The sequence below is a fragment of the Pipra filicauda genome, unplaced genomic scaffold (assembly GCF_003945595.2).
Source record: "Pipra filicauda isolate LSUMZ 115617 unplaced genomic scaffold, ASM394559v2 scaffold96_size2947999_pilon, whole genome shotgun sequence".
Lineage (NCBI taxonomy): Eukaryota > Metazoa > Chordata > Aves > Passeriformes > Pipridae > Pipra > Pipra filicauda.
This window is the reverse complement of record NW_024105164.1, coordinates 1,876,640-1,902,264: the sequence shown is the minus strand read 5'-3', so window position 1 is coordinate 1,902,264 and position 25,625 is coordinate 1,876,640. Positions and strand designations below refer to the sequence as shown.

General features: G+C 41.4%; 1 protein-coding gene across 1 annotated transcript in view; it reads right to left on the bottom strand.

Moving 5' to 3' along the window:
- PIK3AP1 (phosphoinositide-3-kinase adaptor protein 1) overlaps nt 1-25,625 on the bottom strand; it is a 40,703-nt gene that overhangs the window by 5,631 nt on the left and 9,447 nt on the right. The window contains exons 3-14 of the mRNA XM_027719301.2: nt 17,245-17,393; nt 16,252-16,396; nt 14,645-14,787; nt 13,386-13,518; nt 12,803-12,999; nt 11,366-11,555; nt 5,828-5,923; nt 5,126-5,302; nt 4,294-4,356; nt 3,154-3,359; nt 1,495-1,567; nt 1,012-1,167 (exon numbers count right to left, since the gene is read on the bottom strand). Of these exons, the coding sequence (XP_027575102.1) occupies nt 1,012-1,167; nt 1,495-1,567; nt 3,154-3,359; nt 4,294-4,356; nt 5,126-5,302; nt 5,828-5,923; nt 11,366-11,555; nt 12,803-12,999; nt 13,386-13,518; nt 14,645-14,787; nt 16,252-16,396; nt 17,245-17,393 (1,728 nt within the window). The remainder of the gene's footprint in view (nt 1-1,011; nt 1,168-1,494; nt 1,568-3,153; nt 3,360-4,293; nt 4,357-5,125; nt 5,303-5,827; nt 5,924-11,365; nt 11,556-12,802; nt 13,000-13,385; nt 13,519-14,644; nt 14,788-16,251; nt 16,397-17,244; nt 17,394-25,625) is intronic.

Genomic DNA, 25,625 nt, shown 5'->3' with positions numbered 1-25,625 from the left:
TGTTCTATAGGACTGAAATACTGAGACACTAATGTTCAGAAACCTCTATACTGAAATGGTAGCTAGAGGTTTTCTCCTAAGATGCAGTCCTCCTCCCTACTAGCTTTGGTAACATAACTCTCTTTATCAGCTGGTACAAACAGCAGCACTTAAGAGTGCTAAATACTGTGGTATGGTCCATTCTCACAGTCACACTATGAGAAAGAGCACCAAGCTGCACACAGAGAACTCTGCAGACTCTTAACATTTCTCTCACAACTGCTTGTATGCAAGTTACTGGTTCAGTCAGCTTCCTCTGGCACCTATTCTCGATGTGTGCCAGCTATATCTTGCCAAGAGTCAAAGGCAGTAATCTCACTGGGACTCAGTTTTCCTTTCAGAGGACCAAAATGATCCTAATGCTTTCTGCAAGAATTGCTCAGTCTGCAATAAGAGCAAGAATGCAGGGATTTAATTTGCACGAATTAAACCTAATGAAAACCAAAGATAATAAAAATGTGCTGACTGTCCAAGTCACTCAAGAGGTCCCACAGTTACCAATGAAAAATGCTGTCCTTTTTCTACAACAATTGAGGAAATGACATGTAGAGACTGGTTTCCAGCCTGAAATATGAATATGCCCTTCAGGCCAGAAGAGCACACAGCCTGCTGGCAGTCACAGCACGGGAGCATCCTTTTCAATAAGAGAGCAGCTGCCATCTACTCTTCAGAACTGCAGACAGGTGGTATGCCTTCCCCAGGAAAACTCAAGGGAATCTTTTGCTCAGCTTTCAGGTTCTCCTCCTGCAGAGATGCACACACAAGATGCCCAAACCACTTGATGTACACCTGGAGTTGCTTTTACAGTTTTGAGAACAGCCAGCCTGAGGCATGCAGGGTTTGGGGTGGCAGTGTCAGTGCTGGGATTCAGGAACAGCAGTCCTGTCCCCTGAGCTGACTTGAGGGTCAGGCTGGGGAAGTGTTTTCCATGCAGCTTTCTTGTAGAAAGGGTGACACTCAGGGCTTGCTTACTTGTTGTGCTGGATGTGCTTTCTGTTTTCCAGTCTCCTCGCTTTAACTCCTTTTTTGGTGGAAAAACGTTTTTCCTGGGGGTATATTCATATATTCCACATTCTGGTCTCCCCAAAGTATTATGAGAACGTCGAATGGGTACTGTAATTTCTAAATCTGGAAGGAAAAATGAACAGCTCAGAAGGATCTATGCAATTATAGCCTCTGAGAGACAGTTTTGCACTTAAGAACAAAGTTAAACACAAACACATAAGGGCAATCATAACTATACATGAATGAATCAAGATGCACTCCACAGATGTGGGCATATTTTCCTTTTCTGTGAAACTGAGGAGTAAAGAAACTTCCCTATGCTTTTGCCAACTGGCACATGGATGTGCATGTTAAAATATCACAGAAATACAATATACACGGTCATATTTCTGCCTGAAGAGCCTATTAATATGGTTAGGTGCAGAGAATGTGTGAATCAGAGACTGTTACCTGCACTTTTGTCTTTTTTTTGCTTCTCCATTTGCCTCCTGGTTATGCTGTCTCGTAGACGTTTCAGATTTTCCTAGAAACATCACAAGATATGTTTTTCAGGGCTTTGGCTAAAGGAGGATGAGCAGCTTTCTGACAAAACTAATATTATATTTCATCTAACTTTGCAACCAAGCTGTAACAAAGCCTGCTAGACCTGGCTGAAGTCCAAACCATGTCAACAGGTTTTAATCTATTCCCTTCAGAAACCCATGTGTGCCTTTCAGAAGCCAAGATTTTTTAGATGTTCATTGTGTACATTAAGGTCAAGTTCACACACTCAGTTGCAGATAAGCAGCACACTGGGTGTAGAACTCCCTCTATTTTCTGTTTTCACTGTGACATTGGCACAGAAACGAGACACACAATCAACTAACTGCAAAGTTCTTTCTGTACTAATAAACAGGTAATTCTGACTGCAGGGACAGAAAAGGCTGCCACGCATCCCAGAGTGTGAGGAACAACTCAAAGAATTCAGGACATCCCCAGTGAAGCAAGAGGGGACACCTGGAAATGTAACTGGGAGCAAAGTCTCTTCACCATTGTGTGGCAGCATACTGCACCTTACAGTATGAAAAGGTGGGTAGAAAAAAGACAACTTTTTTCAGTAGGGAAATATGTACATATCTGAGAGGAAATATGGTGGAATCAGTGGAAAAGCAAGTGAAGCAATTGCTGTACCATGAAGCAAGATTTGAAGCAGAGACTTTGAAAGCTGCTCGTGGGATGGGGCACAGAGCATACCACTTCATCTCTTCTACAGACAACTACTAAAGTAGCACTGCGTTCTTCACTGACAGGAGAAGGGATTCCTCTGACTGTTTCTGGATAGAGAAGATCCTTCCAAGTGAGAATGAGGAGGAGAAAAGCCTTGACTTTTTCTGACAGCTTCCAAAACAATGTCACACACTGGAGACCAGCACCTCAAGTATGAGAGCAGACTGCCACAGCACAAGCAAAAGGCTCCAAAAGAAGCAAGCAGTGGTTTTAAAGAGGGAGCCTCTAACTTAAGAACGAAAATTTTAAACTATGACTGCTAGTTACATCAGTCATTATGCTGCTGCTGCCAACAAAATTACTCCCTCATTCAGTTAAGCCACCCAAACACCCCGCTTTTACTAATGACTGTTGCTAGACCTTGCCCAGCTGCAAAGAACAGTCCTGGAGCCATCAACAAACACCCAGGGAGGGATCAGACCATCTACCAGCTAGGACTTCACAGCCAACACACCATCTGGGACACAGTCTTCACTGAGCTGAAATGGATGAGAACTGACAAGCTAAATGTTCATCCCAGAAGTCCCCTGCCAGCAGGTAGCTGCTAGGTGACCTCTGGAAAGGTAATTCAGCCAACTGGATTTGGTCCAATTCGGAGTGCACAGATCTCCAAAAACTAACAGTACTGCTGCTGCAAGACAAACAGATCTGCATAACAGCTACCTGCTTGCTGCTGCCTGGGAACAGCCCCTCCATGTCAGGAGAGAACTCTGCTAGTTAGCAGAGTTAGCAGTTAGCAGTCTTCCTGCTCCAACTGGGAAAGAACTGTACCTGCACTGAAACAGCTTGTGATATAACCTAGAGAGACAGATGTATTTCTTAAACAGTAGAGTAAGTCTGTACCTGCTGGAACCGGAATGATTCTGATCTCTTTTTCTGATTCAGTTGCCACTCCTTAAAATGAAGTACAGCTTCATCCACAGTGAGTATGCCCATTTTCACTTGCTCCTGTAATGTAATCAGCTGCCGTTGGCCTGGGGTTTTCATTCCGGCAAATGGATCATATATGCTTGATTGAGACAGGTCCCTTACAGGCCTGACTATTGTCTCTGAAGAGAGAACACCACCAAAAGTATTATTGAACTTGTGGCATCTGCCTTCCTCACTGAATAGAAAGAGCTCAAGCACCCTTGATATAGCAGAGATGCAAAACAAAAAAAAATTATCAGTATTACAGACTGAATGTTTTCTAAGAAGTGTTTTGTTCTTAGGCCATCCTGCTACTCCTTAGGGCTAAAAGCCCAGCTGAGAGGCAGCCTTGTACACAGATATTTCCCGGAGATAATCTCTGTTCTTAAAAACATAATTTAAGTGAACATCACAAAATGTATTCCTTAAAGTGCTCAGCTTCCTCAGCAATCCACAAAACAGAGCTTTCACCTTGGCAGTCACAAACCTAGACTCTTCCTAGGTAATTTGTACAGCATAAGTCCAGAAACTGAAAACTCATTCTACTGATGCTGGCATTTTGTAACTCATTTGTAACATAAAGAGGAGTTCCCAACACATGAGATAAAAGCTTAGATGTGGTACCAGGCACTCTGATAGTGCACAGGATAAGAAGTGAAAGTATGAGGACAGAGGTTTGGAGGTGCAGAGAGCAATGGCAATCGGTTCACTAGAAGTGAAATCACGGGATAATGATTAACAAGGAGTGGCCATATACAGAACATTAAAAGAGGGACATCATTTGCATGAAGTAATATGGTTCACATCATAAAAAAGGACTTCAATGACCATTATGATCCTGACTGAGGATAAACTCCAAGACAGGGGATACATGTAGAGTACATGATAACAGGATATAGTTATAAAGTTTCCAATGTCACATGAGGTCAAAAAGGTTGGGTCATTCATAAAGGACTATTATCCCCAGAGCTTTGTAAAACAGTCTATTCTGTCATATTTCATGCAAATGAAGCTATCTCAGCAGATCTGCTTTTGGACTACTGGAAGGATTTTCAGAGTGAACTTCTGACTTACCTTTCTTAATCCTTCCTCTAGGGACATAAAGATTCTCAGGTCTTTGAGCTTTCTGTGCAAAAACTGCAAAACAAACCTTCTTTAGATACTGAAATGCATCTCATGAAGACAGAAATAGCACGGATGAATATGGGAAGCACACAATTCTGTAGTGCATTACAGCTTCTGTTACCCTACTAAGTCCATTAAAGAAAACAAAGATCTGTACAGAAGAATTCCCTTTCTATTGGCCTCAAAGAATTTAGCCCAGTCACCTCTAAAAGAAATCTGGACATGGTTTCCCCATAATCCTGCCATGGGAAGAAGGAGAAGTCACTGAAATTACTCTCTCACATGGTACTGTGGTTCTTGTGAGAATGTTTGTGAAATATGACCAAGATTTCCAAAACTGTCTAGCAAACTAAGAGGCACAGTCTTCTTTAATTTCAATTAAACCCCATCTCAGAGGGAGATCATGCCCTATATAAATGTGATTGAATCAATGACAGAACAGCAATGTCTCAATTTATTAGCTTGATTGTGTCATAATATCAGGATCTTTCTTTTGTAGTTGGCTTTGTTTATACCATTTGGGGGTAATCTGTCATCCTACTTCTTTCATTAAGAGCAAGCTCAGGCCATAGTCTTGAGATACAATATCCCCATATTTTCAGAGTAGACAGAAGATGAAAAATATTTGAAATTGGATCCCAAAGGTGGTCCCACTCCAGAGTCAAATAATACAGGGATCTCAAAAAGTGTAGGCTTTCTTGGCATTTATTTGGCAACTGAAGCTCATGTCAATGCCATACTAGAGTTGACTAGTCTACATTTCCACTGGTACCCAACTCACTTTTGGAGATGTACAGCTCATTGTCTGGCTGTGGAGAACTAGACTCTGGTCTTGGAACAGGGACTGGAGGTCTGTTAGCCATTTCCTGTGGAAAAGTATCTTGTTCCACTGGGCAGTACACATCTTCGCCACATGGCTCGTAAACTTCCTCTGAATCTGGCACATCCATGCTACTGCCTACAACAGAGTACAGTTTGTAAGAATAACAACCTGGTCACTTCACTGAACACTGGATCCCTCCAGATGCATTATGTACCACATTTTTACCAAGCTGGCTATTTCACAGGCAAAAGCATCCAGTTCTGCAGTGACTTTAGTGTGCCAAAGCCCTTCAGGACAGGACAGGACTTGATAAAGTCATGAACATCTAGTAGCATGTAACTGTTTGCCACTAAACCTGTACCACCTGTTTTGGTGAAGAAATAGTGAAAAACCTCCTAACTCTTTTTAAGAACTTGAAGAACAATTAGTTTAATTAATTCCAGTTAATTGACATACTATAGTTAACAAATCAAACAGAGCACTGGTTTCCAAAAGCTATTTATGATAGTCTACAAAGTACTAAAGAGAATTGTTCCTTTGTCTGAGGCAAGCAAACAGTGTGGACTATCTCCTATCCTTAAGAGATGAACGAGAAATCTCAAATTCTATTTAATTGCTTTAACTGTGCTGCTGCCATCCCTCCCTCCAAACAGGTCTCACCTTCTAAAAACCTGCGGAGCATGGAGTCTTTTGTAGTTAAAGAAACTTCATCTCCAGCAACTGGAGTGTCTGGTTTGGACTGAAGCATCTCTACATCTGAAAAAAAAAAATCAGAATGATGAACCTGTTAATTATATACTTAAATGTGTGGAACAATGTAATATAATATAATATAATAAACTGATGTGGTATTTCTGACTGGACCTTTGGTTTGTGGTGACAACCAAAGAAGAAGCTGGGCAACTGACCAGACATGTTCCTCAAACAAGCCTTCTGAGTTGCCATGTTCAGTCCACTCTGCACAAATCTTTTCCAGCTGCCTGATGCTTACACTTGAGGGTGACTAACACTGCTGTTGAGAAGTTCTGACAAGGCTTCAAGCAGGCACCGAGTATTGGTTACTGTTGAGAGTATGTTGGGCAGATTAAAGTTTTGGCCTCTGCACAGGGCTCTCGAGAGAAAACCTGTGATTTTGCAAGGCAAGACATTAAAGGCAATTTTCCCATGACCCAGAAAATAGTGTTTGTTTTGTTTATTAGCTAAAAGTCAAAACAGTTGGCTGAGTTAATTAGTTAGACTGGAAGGTGTTTAGGGGGTCAGATGATAATCCATATTGAGGAAGGAGTGACAGCAAACAGTAAGATACTTTGTTAATTCAGTGTTTTACATGAAGAATTTTGATTTTTTTTTAAAAAAGGGTCAACCTCACTGCAACCCTAAAACTAATCCTAAAACTAAAATTAAATGTTAGGTAACCATGCTCCTAATGATATTAAAACCAAGACTGATTACTAAGTGAATTGTTGAGGCATATCTATTACTGTGTCATAATTCTATTGCTATATAAACTAGATGGTTTGGGTTATATGTGAGAATATGAAATATTTTTATAAATGTATTTTTATATTTTCTAATATTTCTTATTACTTTCCTGCAAAGTTGTGATTATGAAAAAGGAATAAGAATATGCCAGCAAGATTTTGTGTTTGTTTTTTTTTCATTTTTTTTTTAAATCACCAATTGTCAAAGGACTCACTGACAGTCATATGACTGCACTCAACCTAGATTTAACTTCACAGGAATACCTCCAGCATAGCCACAGCACTACTGCATGCTGTGTGGACTAACCACACCAGCAGCTTCTTAAGAGCTCTGCTGTCCGTGCCACGTTGCATGCTGCTGGAGCTAATCTCTTCACCATCAACTAAATACAAAGTTCATGTAAGTGTCACTGCATTACATGAAAGCACAGATTTGACATTTGAGCATGCTAAAGAATCAGCACTATAGACCTGAAGTTTTCTGTAGAGTGATTTTTCCACCTTATAGCCACTTTGATTATTTTTAAGTTAGCTTTTAGAAATGAACCTGTAGCAAACACCAGCCCAGAGGAAAGCCACTTCTTTATGGGTTTGGGGGCAGAACAGAACATGACAGGTGTGCAAAGTTCCTTTCATTCTCTGTGTAGGAAACAGTATCTTCCCAGTTTTGGCTGTGCTCCACAGGATTACTAAACCATCAGTGCAGAGTACTGCAGGTTTTGCTTTCTATCACATAGTATAGTTAAATTAATCAGCTAACTAGTTCTCCTCAGAAGACAAGATAGCCACCTCGCTACCTTCTTGAACACAGGCCTGTTGCATTACAGAGGAGACCTAACACCTCATCCATATACCATAACTGAAAAGAAGTTCTCCAATTTGTAAGTGATACCACCTGCTCCACTTGCTACAAAAACAGGCTAGTGAGACAGAAGTGACAAGAAGGTGGCACACACAAACGGGTATTACAGGAAAGGTCACCAGATTTTCCTGAGGCTACTAGGGAAAGTTGGTCTGAAGGGTTAGCAGGAAGAGGGTTAAGCAGTTCCTAGAAGTCAGAATTTAGTAGCTAAAAGATATTTATTCAGAGAGTTTCAGTTTCCCTTTGCAGGGTTTAAAGCTGCAGAAGGGAGCTCAACTGACCTGCAAATAGACATACAGAAGATGGATTATGACCTATAGACCCTTCACAACAGCTAAAATATCCATGTGTGGGGACCCTTTAGAAAGTAGGATCACTCTTCCCCCTGTAAACATTTGTAAACACTAGATGCCAGGTATTCCTGCACACAAAGCAAGCTACCTCTTTACAGAGACCTCTTTTCATTATGCAAGACAAAAGATTCAACGTGTTGGCATAAATCACAACTCAGAACTTTATAAGCAGTTATATTTTTGGGTACAGTTCTCTCAGCTTGCTCGAGCATGACAAGGTTACTGTTTCTTGCATTAACTAAGGCAAAAATAAAAATCAGTGTGCTGAAAGTCTGGTCTCAATAAAATGGTGAAGGAGGGAGGGAGGGAATATGCAAGAGAGTAGAATAAGGGCATCACGACTTATTCATATGTGAACTAACATCTATTCTTTAGGTGTTAGAGGTCTGCAAATTACAGGACAATGGACTTTAGTCAGCTGAAACTCTCTAGGTTAAAGGATTAAATCTCTGCATGAAACTCACACTATACAGAGTCTGAGTGTCCACACAGTTCATTAATATAGAAACAGTGTTATGAGTCCAGATCTTTCAACCAGCTCTCAGCTACTGTCAGTGTCAGACCTTGGACAGTGGGAATTCAGCCTCTTTCCCTAAGTAAAACAGCATAACACCACACACAAACCACACTCTTTAATCTTCACACAAATCAAACAGGTTTTCAGCACTTTGAAGAGGCCTTGCTCTCAGAGTTCCTCCTGTGCTCAATTGCAGCCTACTCAAAACACTGTTTTGCAAAAATCAGCAGGAGGTGCTGGTGAAAGGAAAGCAGAACAAGGAAAGCACTTTATCTGATGCTGTAGTTCCCAGTACCAGCCCGATATGATGGAGGCAACCCTCCCTTTTTGCTGTTCAGCTACTGTGTGACTCATCTAAATTACGTTTACCTGCAACCTGCACAAACCTGAAGCAAATTCTGGAAAATTATATTTAACTGTACAAGTATTTTAAAAGTGTAGTAAGAGTGAAGCATGAGGAGAGTGCTCTTCTGAGGAAGGAACAATCAGATTAATGATAAAAAAATTATAGAAGGCAATTCAAACTCCTTAATAAAGAACAGCAAATTAGGTACAGCAAGAGCTAGTGAGGTCCCACTGATGTGCTTAGGAATACTTTATGACCTACAGTGCTCAGGGCATTATATCAGCCATTAAAACCTATCTGGGAAAGAATGCTCCCCTTCAGAGGAGGGGAGGCAGTGTTCTGTAGATGAACAAAACTTCTCCATTTTTTTATCAGTTATTCCAAACCTTAAAGGCACAACTAGCAATGCAACACAGGCGTGTGCAACTTAAGCAGCGTCAGTTTAAGCAAAACTGGGCCCTTGCACAGCTTCTGCACTTTCTCTGAAAATGTTTTCCCAAGACCAAATGCAGAGAGAAAAAAAAATATAAAATTGCATTGAAAAATCAGAAGTGTGAAGAAAAATACAACAGAACACTCTGGTATCCAAGTATTTGCTACGACTTTTAACTCATTACAATGGCTCCAGTCCTGTGTTACCTTATTCTCAAACCAGTTCCTGCCAGACAAATTGACCCTCTGGTATCTAACCTTCCTTTGATCAGTCTCTGAAAAGCTGAGGTGGAAGCCTGCCTTGACCACAATAAATAGGCACACTGCCACAGTATGGCTACACTTAAAATAGCCCAGGTATTGTCCTCTACACCACAGTCATATCTATTCACATAAGAGTAATTCTTAGAGAAAGTACCTCAGTAGAAGTTAATTATGATTTCCTAGGGAGTTTTTCATCCTCACAAACCTTTAAGTCAGTACAAAAGCTTGAATCCTTTATTTGTGATGGCAGTTCTAAACCAGCCAGCACTCCCATTAATTACAGTGGGGGTTTGCCTGTGTATTGTTTGTGTTCTAAATAATAATGAAACACTTTTAACTTTGAGAGAACCAATCTAAGCGTCAAGAACTGTGCCAATTTAAACTTACCTGTTACAATACAGGTCGTTTTTAAGCACTTTTCAGACAAGCTGTAAATATTCTTCAGGCAAAGACTAACAGACTACATGAGAAAAACAGAGAATTTCGATAAAAGACTCCTGAGTAGAAGGCAGCAGAGCTTTGTGTGCAGAGGCAACATACTAGAACTCCAGAAGAAGCAGGAGAGGCTTTTCAGAGTCCAGTTCAAAAGTGATAAATTACAGGGAGCTTGATTTGCGTACATGAAAGAAAGGAATATCCCCTGCATAGTTTCTGGGAGATATGGGCATTTCGGGGCTTGAAGAAGACAAGTTGGGCTTAGTAGTTTTAAGCATGCTTTTTCCCCCTGCACAGGCTTCGTCAATCAACTCCATTCAGCTGTGTACTGATTGCAGGCAGAGCTTGCAAACATCTGCAAACTCACCCCCATTACTGCAAACAACAGCAGCTTTGTTTCTTACAAGTCCAACCCGACTTACTGCTTATCTCCACCTGAAGGCAGAACAATCCTGGTTTTGGTAGCAAAATTATCCCTGCAGCGACCAAACAAAACTTCGCAGAAAAGAATCTATGATTTCAGGCAAAGAACTGACAGAGTCTTCTGGACTCAATAATCAAGGAAAATGTGTTTTATAGTATCATGTAATCTAAAAGAGGAGAAAGACAGCCCAGGACCAATATAGCCTATAAGCAAAAGTGTTTCAGAAAGGAAACTTTTCCTTGGAGGCAGCACACTTAAAACCTGCAGAAACACTAGAAGTCCTTATGGAGGTACTTAAATTATAAGAGGCTAGATTCTTTGCTCATCATGGGAATCATAAAATATATCAGTGGGATAAAGCCAGACCAAATAGGCAGGTAAGTAATGACAGCAAATTTACAATTGCTTAACATAGGTATTTAACTTAATATTTGCAATTGGCCTCACAGAATATTAATGGAACAGTGAAAAAGTTAAACAACTGCATATTTATCAGAATTAGCTCTATATTTTTAGCAATAAACCGACTGTATTAGAATAATGATTTTTCAATTATAATCTTTCCAGTAGACATATTTCAATATGCTCCCTTTCTTTTGCTTTCAAGCTGTTGTGCTAAAGCTCAGTTCATGTTTTTTCAGGTTCCCAGTTGTCAGTAAAATCACATCTTTTTTGTTGGTGCCTGTAAGTCAGAGTGCCCTTAGGCCGCCGGTTCTCAGGAGGGAGAATCAGAACATGGTAGAAAATTTAGTCTCTTCTATATGCTACATTACTTGCTCAAGGTTCAGGGAGTCCTCGAAACACTGAGGAAACAGCTCCTGATCTTGTAAACTAGCAATCAAAAAAAAAAGTATAGAACAATTTTATCAGCTGCCAGTATTAGAGATGGAGCATATTTTCCTTGTGGTGAGAGCAGAAAAGCTGTAACTGTGGCGCTACTGTGCATGAGAGACAGGAGCTCTGAGCAACCTGATCTGTTTGAAGATGTGTCTGCTCATTGCAGGGGGGTTGGATGAGGTGAGCTTTAGAGGTACCTTCTAACCCAAACCACCCGATGATTCTGTGATTCTATGAATATACATACAAAGATCTTCTGGAGCACCAGGGACAAATCCAGCCATGGATTCATAAAGCTCTTCATCGGAGCCAGGATTCAAGGAACACTTCATTAACAGATCTGTGGACAGATGAGCCATGGACTCATAAATAGACTCATCCTCCTCGCCTTGCATCAGCTCTTCCTTAATGTGACTCTTCAGCATATCTGCAGTTTCCTGGAGAGGAAGGAGGGCAAGAAAAAAAAAGTTCAAGTCTCATTTAAATAAAGAATGTGGAGAATCAAAGCAAGCAAACAATACCTCATTCTCCCATCACTTATGGAAAAAAACACCTAAAGGTAGCCCATTCCCAAAGATTAAGTCCTTCAAGATCTATGTTGTAGTAATAGGTAAGGAAGGTGAAACAAGTTGGTCCTAACACATTCTGAAGAGCCATTACAGCCTCCCACCCCTTCAATTTCATGTCCTACCCAATATCTGCAAACTCCCAAAACATAGGTATAGCTCATTCTAAAAATACAAATGCTTGTCAAAGGCTATTTTGGGGCAAGCATAGCTAACCATAAGGGGGAAAGCTTGCCACATGCAGAGCACCTGCAAGATAGCGAAGTTTTAGCTTTGATGTAGATTCAGTTTCAGTTTCTTGGCCATTAGCAGCAGCATGTAACACCCAGAGTGGGAGTACACAGACCCTTTTCTGTGATATTAACAGGAAACCTCACAGCAGGCAGCTGTTCACATAATACAGGCAACTTCTAATTCACAGGACAGCAGAACCCTTTCTCACATATTTGCAACACAGAGCAGGGGAAGAATGCAGATCTTCACCAAACCACACCAGGGAGCAAAATGTAAAGTTTCATTCCATCCTATTCCCAAGTTCCAAGTATGTCACAAGCACAGTCATCTTAACCAGTCACAATACTACGAGATATTCTTCCATCCACAAATGCCAACTCATGGGCCCTCAATCCACAGGGCATGTGTGTCAAAACTGTCTACACACGCTTCCCTTCAAAAAGAGTCAGGCCAGTAGCTCATAAGATGCTCTACAGAGGTGCAGAGGAACCTTTGCTAGAGTGAAAATAAGGTGAGTAAAGGGGTTTACTGGGATTTTCAGATATCCATACTAGTAGTGATTCTAGTCACTACCTTGCAGTTGTGTCACTGGTGCAGATGATTTGTGTGCTCTGGTACTATGCTGCACAGCTTGACAGTCAATAAGCAGGACCTACTCTTAACACAGTTGTCTCTGTGCTGGTGGAGAGAATATGGGAGGAGCACCATACTGCAATAAGAGGTTGGAAGGACTCCCTGCACATCTCTCACTTACCCCAATGCAAAGATTTTGATCCCACAATTTACAGTTTCTGCAGCTCTCCTGCAACACTTAAGTGCCAAGCTTGGTGCCACTGCCCACACTCTCTGTGGGATAAGGCAGAAAGACTGCTGCTTCCTCTTACCACATATTCATCAATGAACTGGCGGAGATCCTTAAAGCCATGCTTTTCTGCTATGGTGTTTGGATAGTGGCCGTACTTGTTGGCTACACTGTAGGCCTGCAGCGCTCCAGGGCATGTAAGCAGCAAGGCAGTGAGGTTCTTCAGCCCATATCTTGCAGAGAAGTGAAGCAGTGTTGGCAACTCCTCATCCCTCTGATCTATGAGAACAGGAGCCCATTAGAATCTAAGTTTTTCTCTAGTAGCAACAGAGATATAGGCGAGAAACAAAGGAGAAAATATGGGAGACATTTGGGGACCATCATCTTTTCACTCTGGTTGTGTTTGAAGCTGTCTACCCAGCTGCATCTGTCACAGTTTAGGAAGTGAGACTGATGAATGTAATTAAAAAAGGGTCAGCTGACACAAAGGGCAATCCCCTTTCTATAGAAACTAATAAAGAAATCACCAGAAATTTAGCTTCTTGGCTGAGATTCAAGATTTTTGAGACAGCCTATGCAGGTACCACATTCCACAGTGTTAAGGCACTTCAAGGTAAAACAATGGATACAAAGTTTAAAAATAAACCAAGAATCTTTTAACTTACTTGCTGTCATATCTTCTTCTTCCAGCTGGTTGATTCCAAACAGGTGTAAACCACTGGCAGGAATGTTCTTCTTGAGTGACTCAGTCAACAGTTTGTCCAGTGCTTCTATGCTGTATGGCACGATTTTAAAGGCCTAGAGATAAATGGAAAGTGCTTTTATTTGGAGGAGTCTGGAGATTCAGTTAAGGTGAGATTTCTATGGTGTTTTTATTATTAAGCACAATCAGAAAACAGTAGGTATAAATGTGGAAGGTAGAAATGTTCAGGTTAAGCAAAGAACATGAATAGCTTCCTGGTCCAGAAACAGCGTATCATTAAACTGAACAGAAGACACTCCACAACAAGACAGAGCACAATAAGAAAGTCACTCATGCAACTGCAAGCACAGAAAACTGTAGCCTCCTACTTCCTTGACAGGCATAATCTTACTTCTATAACTGTTCCAATGAAGTGTCCCTCCTGCTCTAAGTATGCACTAGCCCACGTTTAATTACTCTGGTGCAAACTCTGGGTTTGGCTTTTGAGCTGGTTCTTAGCCACTGTGAAACAAGCCTATTCCCCAAGCAGAGGCATCAACCAGTTCCAACTTCTCCACAACTTGAACTAAAAAGTAAAGAAAACGCAGTCTCCCCTGCCCCAGGTATACTGGTGACTAACAGCACTACTCTGTAGGCTTCTGCTACGTGGCCAACCAGGGACATGCAGGCAGGCAGCAAGGCAACACATCTGAGAGCTTGCCTTGTGCAAGCTTTACCCCTCTGATAGGGTTCAGGTACCCCAACTGGGCAAAATACAATATGAAAACTGAGAAGTGGCTTTGTTAAAGAAGTGCTAAGAGGAAATGAATAATTTTATGTTACTCTGCTTCCTTCAGATAAAACGAACCTTTTTTTCTATTCACATCTTAGGTACAAATTCCCAAACAGTTTATTTCCTTATGGTACTTTCTGTTATACCAAGTTCTGTCATTCCAAGCTTTTCAAGTCATCAAGATCTAAATGTGAGTGTTGACTGACTGCATTTCTTTTTTTGTTAGTTGGATAACCTGACTCAGCCAGCTATGTGCTTCAGAGACAGAAAAAGCACCCATGCTTTCACTAGAAGGGGGTGTTAAGGTTACGTGATAATCCCTAAATAACCTTGCATTTCTTCATTTCAGAAGAGCTACTTCATGGCAAGCATTTTTACTTATGCCCACTTGTCTTAGCCTCTGAAAGAGCTGGTTTCCAAAGCATAGTTTCTGTTTGTAAAGTCATTACCTGGCACATAAACTGTACGGGGTTGGCTGCATTAGCCAAAAGTCTGCTGATTTCCTCCATGTCTGTGTGGTAAGTGACACTTGTTTCTCCCACCATCAAGTCCCCTGAATATATCTGCAGAGGCACTGTCCCAGAGGTTAAATCTTTGAAAAGAAAGAGCAGAAATCACCATTAGAACAAACAATGGCCATGAGTTTGCATCAAATACTGTCAGGATAGGAGTTTGGATATACTGCCAGATGGATACCAAAACAGTTTCTGCTGTACTGAATTCATGAAGAGTCATAAAAAGAGTCATGATCTTGGTCTGAACACTAGGTAGAAAAGTACTTAACTACCTTCTTTATATCTATGTCAATGCACATAGCCTGTGACCTGCTAAGTCGTCTGCTAACAGTAGACTGGACCATTGATGTGAGCAGTACTTCACCTCAAATTAGAAAGCCTCACATCTCTCCATCCCTGGCTTTCTCTGGAGATCTCTTTAAAGCCATGCCATAAAATACAAGAGAAGGGAGAGAAATCTGAAAAGTCACTGAGAATTCTGCAACATCTGTCAGCCTCACTAGTGTCTGAATAAGATCAATTTAAAAGAATTCCAGCTTTGCAACTTTATCCATGCATAAGATTTTCTTCTACCTGCACTTTGAGAGCTTTCTGATGTTTTGTCTAGTGTGTATTCATAAGTCTGGACTTTCTCTTTGAAACACAGATATTTTGAATCCCACTGAAATTAATCTTTCCCTGTTAGCAACTCAGGAAATGACAAAACGGTTACAGTCACACAAGAAATGAATTAAAAATTATTTCTCTTACTGTTAGAAACTGCAGAGCTTCACTTGTACACTCCATCATGTTTATAATTCAAATACAAGCTGGTTTTGAGATCTGTTTATATTATAAGTCTTGATTTAAGACAGATTAAATTGAACCTTTATATGTGGGTGAGGTCACCTTCTTTAAATCAGCTCACCTCACTGACTTTATGGGAGTTGCTATAATGACTATTAGTCTCTATTCTCAGAGCTAGAACAATGACTCTTCAAGAGGACAGACCAAAGCAGATTAAATAAAATAATGCTGGGAAACTACTATCAATCTTTAAGGTTCTGAAATCATGCCCCTAAAGTTTAGTAAACCTAAAGTTTAGACAACCTTCAGTTTTGTAAATGTAAATGTCTAGAGTGACAGAACATACATAAATTAAAAGGCAAGGCAGAATAGTTTCAGTTTTGATCACAGAGATCATTACACATTAAGCTGTCACAGTTATGCAATTATTTAACTTAGCACATTGGTACCCTGCCAATGCTAATGTGGTGGTGGTCATCACATACAGTTAAGTTTAAAGTGCTTTACAAGCTTCAAGGTGTTTCCATACTGCAACCTACTGCTGCTGGGGGAAAACAGAACCCCCAGGCAATAGTATCTCTCAGCTCCTCATCACAAAAGTATCACAAAAGATGAGAATGCAAGTTCAAGATTTTCTGGCCTCCATTTTTTCTGCATTGCAACCTTTACCCCTCTGGCACTTCTCAGGACAGGCAGGTTGAGATAGAAAGGAAGCAATGGGGGAAGGAGGTGGGGAAAATCTCAGTCCAGCTTACTTGGAGCCTTCAGAGAGATTGTGTACTCATTCTCCATCTCGGCCAGCACACGCACAGAGGATGCATTCTCTGGAGAGAATTCAACTTCAGTTTTCATTTCACCATCTAGTTTACATTTCATGATAATATAAACTGTTGTCTGCACCTAAGAGAAAGGGCATTACAAAACACAGGTTCAATAACATAAAAATACTTACTTTGTTAAGTCCATTTTCTTGGAATTTTGTTGTCATTGCAACTAACACATGAATTACCATCTGACACTTTCACAGTCCTGAATGGTTTTCAGGAGCATCTTCCAGTCATGGACTAGCTGGGCAGGTGGCTTCTGTTACAGGTTGCACCAGCACAGATATATGCATTAAACTGATAAAACTCTAGATTTATCAGATAGATTTATAAACTGATTAAAGCTAGATTTATAAAATTATTTCGTTTCAGCTCTATCAGTCTCTTCACTCAAGCAGCACAGCTACATTTTAAACAGAAACAAAAGAAGAAACTTGGACTCTTTCCATCTGGGGAGATGCTATACTAAGAAGTGCTGTTTTTCAGACAAGAAGCCCTGATCCAAGCTCTTCAGAGTCACTTATGAGGCACACACCAGAATTGTCATACTAGACTGCATCCAAGCTGTGGCGTTAATTTGTTCATTACAATCACCTTACTCCATTTGCCACCAGAACAGAGGAAGGGAAGAGTGTGAATCTGCCTCGCAGCACACAAGCCAAGCATCTGTGTTAATGAGACTGTCAACCAGTGACATTGCAGCCTCCACTGCACTGAGCACTGCATGTTACCGAGTTATTCCTGGGCCTAGGGAACCAAGCTCATGAAACAGAGACACTGAAGACAGGGGGTTGAGAGGGAAGGAGACAGAAAATGAATTCAGGACTAATTCCCAGGCCATTCCCAGCTGACCATTACAGAGCAGCATAATGGGTTGCATCAGCACACAGTAAGAACATAGCCCAAGGAGCAGACATACAGTACCCCACATTGTATGCGGTCAGGCTGCACCACTGGGTGGTCCCCAGTGCTCTTGGATGATCTGTGTTCTTCACTCATGGCAAGTCTGTGGAAGTGAGCTGGATTCTTCTCCTCTTCTGTTTCTGTATCAGTCACAGAGTCACAGCCGGAGTCTAAAATAAAGCATGGAGAGTCTTGTTACATCACTCCCCTTTGCTGAAAATGCCTGTCACACACATCCATCCTGAGAAACGGCCAGGGAGCTAGTAGGGTGGAACTTGCCATTCCTCTCAAAGATAAAAGGGGATCTAGCTGAAGAAAGGGAAACTACAGAGCTTCCTCTTTTTTTCCCTTAAGAGGTTTTCCAGGGAAGATTCACAAAGACATAAAAGTGGTGGAATAGCACTGAATATGCTTACAAAACAAACAACAATGCCACTCTTTGCTGAGATGCATAGTCCCCTCTCGTGTTAGGTAGGAAAATTTGTATGTGAATGTCTAATGTAAGACTGATCGTCAACTGACTCCAGCTGCTCTGATACACTGTAGGATGGCCAGCAGCCTTTAGTCTTCCTTTCCTAAAGTAAATGATGAAAACGAACTTTTCTGTCATTTCAGTGGCATCTTTAGTTTTCTCAACCCTGCTTATGCTGCTCACCCAAACTCCCAAGTTCATTATTGCATCAAAAAATACAACATGAGGCAGTAGTATGAAGGGGTTCTGTTCCTTGAGCAACAACTATAAGCTCCAGTATCTATACAAGAGCAAAGCTGAAATGTACCAGAGCCTTTGCATCGAAAGAACAGCACTTTACCTGAACAGTCTCAAGAGTAGAAGTAAACGCATGTGAGCCTACAATAAGTGTGTACAAAACAATGTTCTCATTCCCATTTCCCAAAACCAGCACGGATATTGATGGAAGTGCAAACAAACTGAATTGATACCACTGACTGGAAAAAAAAAAAAAAACAACAACCCTGGCCAGAACTAAAATAGATTACTTACCCCTGCCAGGAAATACTTTTCTCAACTAGAGAAAGGAAACAAAGCGAACACTTTTTTAGCTAGTTTCTACTTCTTGATTCACATGGTTCCCACCAGTTTTTTTCCCCTCTGTCTCCCAGAACATGGGGTGAAAGTCACTGACTTCACCTTGTCAGAAGACTGACATGAATTCTTAAAACTATCTCCCATGACCAAAATTTCCCAAACTTTGGAAAACTGTGGAGCGGTCAAGAATTTAAGACGACATTTTGGAAGTTGTTATTTACTACTTAGTATAAAAACACATCTGTAAAAAGCAGTACAAATTATTTACTAGATAAAACATCAGATTTGGACTGACAGAGTTTTTTATATTAGTAAGAAATGTTCTATTTAAAATGCTCACTCCTGAGGAGAAAGACCTAAGTGACCAACCATGCTGTCTAACCTGTGGCATCCATAGCGTGAAGCTGTCAAGAGTTCTGATTTTACTCAGAATCTCTCAACCTCCAAGTACATTAAGTTTCCACAAATCAAGAGAGCCAAAGTTAGTAAAAGCAGGCCACCACTAGGAGTTCATGTCCTCCTTGTTTCAAACATTGAAGCTAGAAGTCAGTCAGGAATTTAAATCTAGACTTCATTATTATTATTATTATTATTATTATTATTATTATTATTATTATTATTATTATTATAATCATCAAAGACTTAAACTTAAGATATTTGAAATTCTTTGTCACACACTTTTTTTTTTTTTAATATATATTTTCTATACATTTAAATGGGATTTTAGGACTCATAATAAAACAACTTCGCTTTCTGGAGACAAGTTTTAAGCCACAAAACTTTAGCAAATCATTCAGTTGAAATTTTTGTCACAAACAGTGGCGCACACACATTTGAAGTATGTGAAACTCTCCACATAGCAACTAAGCCTACTCACATGAGTACAAGTAGATTGCTGCCTTAATGTTTGCTGTAGAAAGAATGGAGCCAAAAATTTACAGCTCTAAAGTTCAAGTAAGGCATCACCACTAGTACTGACATTTCTTAAACAAACCTAAAACAATGCATGTAATTTAGCAAACAGATTTTAATACTGCACCAACACAAGTCTGAAGATTTGACTAAACAACTACTTTGACACAAGGCTAAAGGCTGTACTGAACGTGGTCTTTCAGATTTTTAAACAGTGGTACCAAGTATTACAGAAAATGAACTAAGGCTTTATATTCCTTAACTCGATATTTTAATCTATACTGTTCAAAGTCGTCAGCTGCAAGAGCCACACACATTTTAGGAACCCTTCTCTGAGAGAAACATGCGCTACTCCCACCCACCTGGGAATGCCAGGCTGCCCAGCTGCACACAGGAGAAAATACAGCACTGGTCCCACATCCTTCCCTTACATGATAGTTATCACGTCAGATATTTGGCATATGCAGAGCAAGATGTCATGTATTTTGGGGAGGAGAAGAGGCAACTATTACTAGAATAGTCTCTCTGTAATTGCTGTTGGTTTCTTCCAATATGACTAAATCAGAACGACTAAGCTCACAGCAGATGAGAGAGCTAGTGATGACCAAATTACAACAAAACATTAATGTTCTTGCAACATATGCACAAATGGACACTTGCCAGCATCCTGATCCTCAGGGTATCATCCCCAACCCCATATGCAACCATTAGTGTGGTAATTTTTACCTCATTTGGTCAACGTGGTCCTTTTCAGAGAAAAATTAAACCTAAAGCTGTGGATCTCAGCTACAACATCTGCAGTAAGCACGGATAAGACAGAGGGCAAGGAGAGAACAAGCCCCTGGTCTCTCTGCTTTAATGATGTTATTTGATACTAGAAACAAAATAACAGATAAAGAATAACTAGAGCTTTTAGGAAGTTCTGCCACTGCCTGACCCTGTCCTGCACTTCTGCATTCTTGTAACAGAGGTGGCTACCCAGAGGTCATATGTGAGCACAGAGTTGTTAGGTAATACAGGAAGAAACAAGCAATGTTAATCAGTAATTGGATTAACAGCTGAAGGAACAGGCATTCCGAGTTTCGGGTATGAATTACTCATCTGTTTTTTCATTCAGAAAATACTGAAATTGCAAAGTACCAAATTCCCACATAAGCAGTGAAATGATCCTATGATTCATCTTGCAAATTCCAATCACGTACTACTGACTGACTCATGAACCTGCAAGAATTGGAAGAGGAAACCATCCCATTACATTCGATAATATCCATGCTCTAAAGCATTGTTAGATCAGGCTTCCCACTCAATAAGATACTTCAGTAATCACAACCTATTTGCATATACAGATTCAGCAATTATATTATTACAATAACACCCATGTTGGAGAGGCCATCACTGAGGAGATCAACAGACTTATTAGAAAGGTAAGCGAATACCTGAATTGAGCTTCTCCATGAGCAGGCGCTGTAGGTCAACAGCTCGTGGCTCTGCCTTTCTGTTCCCCTTTAAATGGAGGCTACCTCAGGCCTCACTTGACAGTCTGTGAAATACTTGTGAGAACAAGCAGCAAGCGGGGGAGATGCGGTCCAAGAAACCCAACCACATTTCCCCTTGAAGAACATGCCCCCCTCCGGGAAGTGTCAGTGGCTGAGCTGCAGAGAGCAGCCCCACGCCCTTCTTGCCCGCCCTGCGGAGCTCCCTGCACAGCTGCCCTGCAGAAACTCACCCCAGAGAAAAACCCAGGGGAAATGGAGGCATGGACATGTGTTTCAAGAGCCATTTAGCACTTTTAGAAGCAAACATGAAGCAGCCAGTTATTTTGGCCTGCTGCTGTAGAGCCCGCACAGCTCGCTCTGTCATCCATTTCCTCCTGGCTAAGCTGGCAGGCTATCGGCATGGAGCCAGCAGCTGTGGTTTTTCACAAGTCAGCCCTTACACCACGGGACACGTGAATGCTTGGAAGGAGTCAGCAGTCTGTCCAGATCACTCTGTCATCCAGACAGTAATGCAAATGGCACAACTGGGCAACAGTGTGTCTCTAAGTTCTGCCTGTGTGGACCAACTCCCAGCTGGCATCTGTGAACACTTCCCATTCTGTCCATCGGCCAGGTGAGACAACCACCTCTCACGAGGCCTCAGACTTCACCCCAGTATGCCCAGAGCAAGATGGAAGGCCCTCAAAGAGAGCTTCTGCTTTTACTTGAAGCTTGCAATTGGCCAGTCTCCTTTTCCAAATGCTAATGAGGACCTAGTCTCCCAGAGCAATGCCAGCTGCATTTGCAAGAAGAAGGCAGAGCACCCCCCCAAAAAGAAAGTCAGGGAAAGCAGGGAAAGTTATCTTTCATCATGCTAACCTCTTTATCAAGGAGATAAACGCTCAGGAGTGAAACATCTTGTGATAAGCCCTCAAAACTGGGTTATACTGTAGCAACATTTCCCCTTTCAACAGAATGGAAAGAAACAGCAGAAAGGCAGCAGTTGAGAAGAACAAAACACAGGAAAATGTAAGACTTTGTAAAACTTCCCCTTCTCTCCAAACCCCTCATCCCAAGCAGCAGCACAGCACCTACAAACAGATTTTCGGTTCTACAAAGAACATGGTCATGTTTCATATGTCGTGTAAAGCTGGAAACTACAATAAACTATTTCTCATTCTCCATCAGGAAATAAGGTATATTTTACTACGTAAAGTTCTGCTGAGGGTCTCACAGGTCTAGTGGTCAATTTATGACAGGATTATGTGTATAAACCTAAAGAACTAGCTGGGGTGCACAGGAACAGGACAGAGGCAGGAAAGAGTTTCTGAGGAGGAAGCAGGGTTCTGGCCACCCAAACAACACACATTGAGTACATGACCAAAATCTCAAGAAAGAGAGGCTGGAATAGTTCATTTCCATCACCTATGCCAGAAGGAGACAACACATACTGACAAAGCGTATGCATGACTTTTGAGAGCGCCAAGAATCACATTACATCCACCACTGATTCAAGTTTTCCTGAGCAGCCACAGATAAGAAACATGAACATCCAACTTGCCAATTCAGTATCTCTTCTTGTCATATCTCCTTGTTTCAGTTTAAGCAGAATGTGTAACACTTGAATGACAGAAAAAACATTCCCTGTAAAAGCCTTCAAAGCTGGAATTCCACCATAGAGAGGTGGGTAGCTGCTTTGGAAATATTCAATGAGATCACTGTTTGACTGAAGGTGTGGTTCTACAAATGGTTTCAGTAGATTTAAAACCACATTACTACTGAAACAGAAGTCCCACTCTCCCTCTCCTTCAAATTGTCTCTCTTGGAATACCACCCTTGCAGTCCAATGCCACACCTAATCATCCAGACCGATGAAAGGTGGAGAATGAGGCAGACCACTTTTTTTCAGCACTCCATGCTAAGGTCAGCCTATGCCACGGATGAAACTTCCCCCTGGGAAACTCAAGATCCACTGTTATTCTCAAGTCACCTTTGAAAATCATGTCAAAAATTTTCTGAGGTAATAACAAACAGCCATGAAAATGCTACAAAATGCACTCCTGGAAACAAGAAACCGTCCAAGTGCCCAACAAAGGTCTTTGAACCTTAATTCTGTTCCACGGATCTCTTCAGACCCGCTCTGTAAAGCATCTTTGGTTTGACCACACACTTCTGCAAAGATTTTTCAGAAATCACTGCAGCTGTTCCAGACTTGAAAGAAAGTGATCAGTGATGGTCACTGGGCAAGTGTTTTAAAGCCTTGCAGTTCACATTGGCAGATACTCAGAATTGGTTTTAGACACTACCATAAAGCAACCTGTGAGAAGATTATCAGAACCACAAGCCACAGAGAAATATTAGTATTTATGATGTGCATGAAGACTATTATAGCCTGACACTTCCTAACCACACCAGTCTCTGTACTTTACTATTTTGGGGCTATCATTTTATTGTCTCTGCTTAGAAAACTTGTATGCACTTATGCTAGCACTGCTTGAATTTTATACTGTCATGAAAGACAAGCCACGAAGTACTGCTTTTAATGTGCATAAACTAGGACTTTATGAAACACCTTGATGACAAACAGTTCATCCATCCTGCAGCTGGGAAGACTGTTTCAACTGCTTGATCCCATTTGCTACAGATGGATAAGGACATTCACACATTATCTCAGTATCACTTGGGGACTTAGTTAAGGGTTCTCCAGTTGCTTTAACCAGATCTCTGAAGTCCCTGTTTTCCCAGCATCAGTCATTTATATCCACACAAGCATCTGCAATGAGAGGCATGCTACCAGCATGTTCTCTCAACCTTAACTCCTGTGTAAGGGTGTCAGAGTTTCCTGTCCTTGACAGGCAGTGAGAACCAGCCAGGTTGCCGAGCTCCCATATAACAAAGTGGACTCTCATTTGCACCCAGAGGGCTGACTAATACCTCACCCGTTCCTCTTCAAAGAGCAGGGTCGAAGAAGCATATCCTTCTGTTTCAACACAACAGAGAAAAATACAGTTTTAAGAACTCACTTACTTTTTCCCCTTCAAAGAGGGATAAAAAGGGGGCAATGGAGGGAGGACTGCATACTACCTCAGGTCTTCAAGGCCACTGCAATAAGCTGGCAGAAATAAATGCTGAAGGTAATTATCTGAGATATGACTACTCAGAACATATTCCTCCACAGAGCACTAAGAGCCAGAAGTAAACACCAAATGGCAGTTCCTGCCAAACTCAAAAATTCCTTGTGAATTTAAGTCTCCAGTCCTAAATGGCAGCTATTAGCAAAAGTTAGCAATCAAATAATTACAGAAGTGTCAGGCTGAAGAGAATCTCCTGCATACTACAACTTCATCCCTCTGGGCTGAGACACACTTGAGAACACCTCATGCATCTGTCCAACCTGACCTTAAATTCCGAGTAGCCTATTACAAGGTTGCTTTATCTTTACAGCTTGAGTCCAGCACAGGACCAGAAAGATGATTACGGAACCACAGGATCTTTCATAAGAGGAGAGGCTGCAAGAGCTGGAACTCTTCAGCCTGGAGAAAAGAAGACTCAGAGGGAGTCTTCAGATAGGAGAGAGTGAAAAAGAGGTACACAGACTCTTCTCCATAGTGCTCACTGACAGGAAAAGAGGCAATGTGCACAAGCTAAAACACATGAAGTTCCACCTGAACACAAGAAAACACTGCTACTCTTGAGGGTGGTCAAATGCTGGAATAGGCTGTTCAGGGAGGTTGTGAAGTCCTGCAGAGTCCCCACCTGCAGAGAGATCCAAAACCCAACTGGACACGGTCTCAGGCAACCTGCTTTATCTGACCATGCTTGAGCAGAAAGGTTAGGCTAGATAATCTCAAAAGGTGCCTTCCAACCTGAATGATTCTGTGATATGCTCTCAAGTTTCATTTGTGGTTTCATCAGCGCAACAGAAGAAAGCCAGGAATTTAATTAAATTCTTTGACATGAACAGGAGGGAGAATGACATAGCTTATGCAGTTTTTGTTATGTCATTTCCCTCTCAAAAAAGCTCACTGCCTTGGTCTCTGGCATCTCTCAGTGAGCCCCTCACTAGGTGGAGCAACATTCCAGCTCTTCCTGATCTACAGAGCTCCAGAAAAATTCTCATCTTCCTTCTAACTGCCCGCTGTCCTCCATATTCACCATACAACTCCTTTTACCCACTTCTGACCCACAAAAAGTTTGCTGGTGCTCATCTTCTGTTCTTGTCTGTTTCACTGCACAAGAGCTCTGCACAGCCAGGGCTGCACTTTTCCTTCAGCAGCACAGTGCACAGCTGCTCTCACATTCAGGTATCACCTTAGCAGTCTCAGGCAGATGACGACTTCCCTGTATTTTTACCTGCAAGAATCTGCTTGGATACAAGTTCAAAGTCACTGATGAATTAATAAATGCTTTGGAAACATCAGCTTTTAAAGTAAGAAATTTGAAATGTTTCAAGACAACATAGGTATGTGGCTGAAATAAACAGAAGCAATTGAAATGTCAACTGAGCTTTGATAATACATGAGGAAGAGAAAGGTCACTGATTTCGACTGTGTGGCACAGATTCCCAGCTGCTTAATGCACGCAGCACAGCATGGTTTTATATCACAAGCCAGACAAGAGGGATGAAGTAGCAGGGTGGTCACTGCACCTGGCTGGTGACTACACCCTGCCAGACCCAAGCTGGCTTGTACAGACACATCCTGAGCAAGGATGTTTCATCTACAGAAAAGGAGGCTCAGGGGAGACCTTACCGCTCTCTACAACTACCTTAAAGGAGGCTATACACTGGTGGGGGGTGATTTCTTCTCCCAGGCAATATACAATAGGACAGGAGGAAACAGCCTCAAGTTGAACCTGGGGAGGTTTAGATTGGATACCAGGAAAAATTTCTTCACTGAAAGGGTGGTCAAGCATTGGAATAGGCTTCCCAGGGAAATGGTGGGATCGCCATTCCCGGAAGTGTTCAA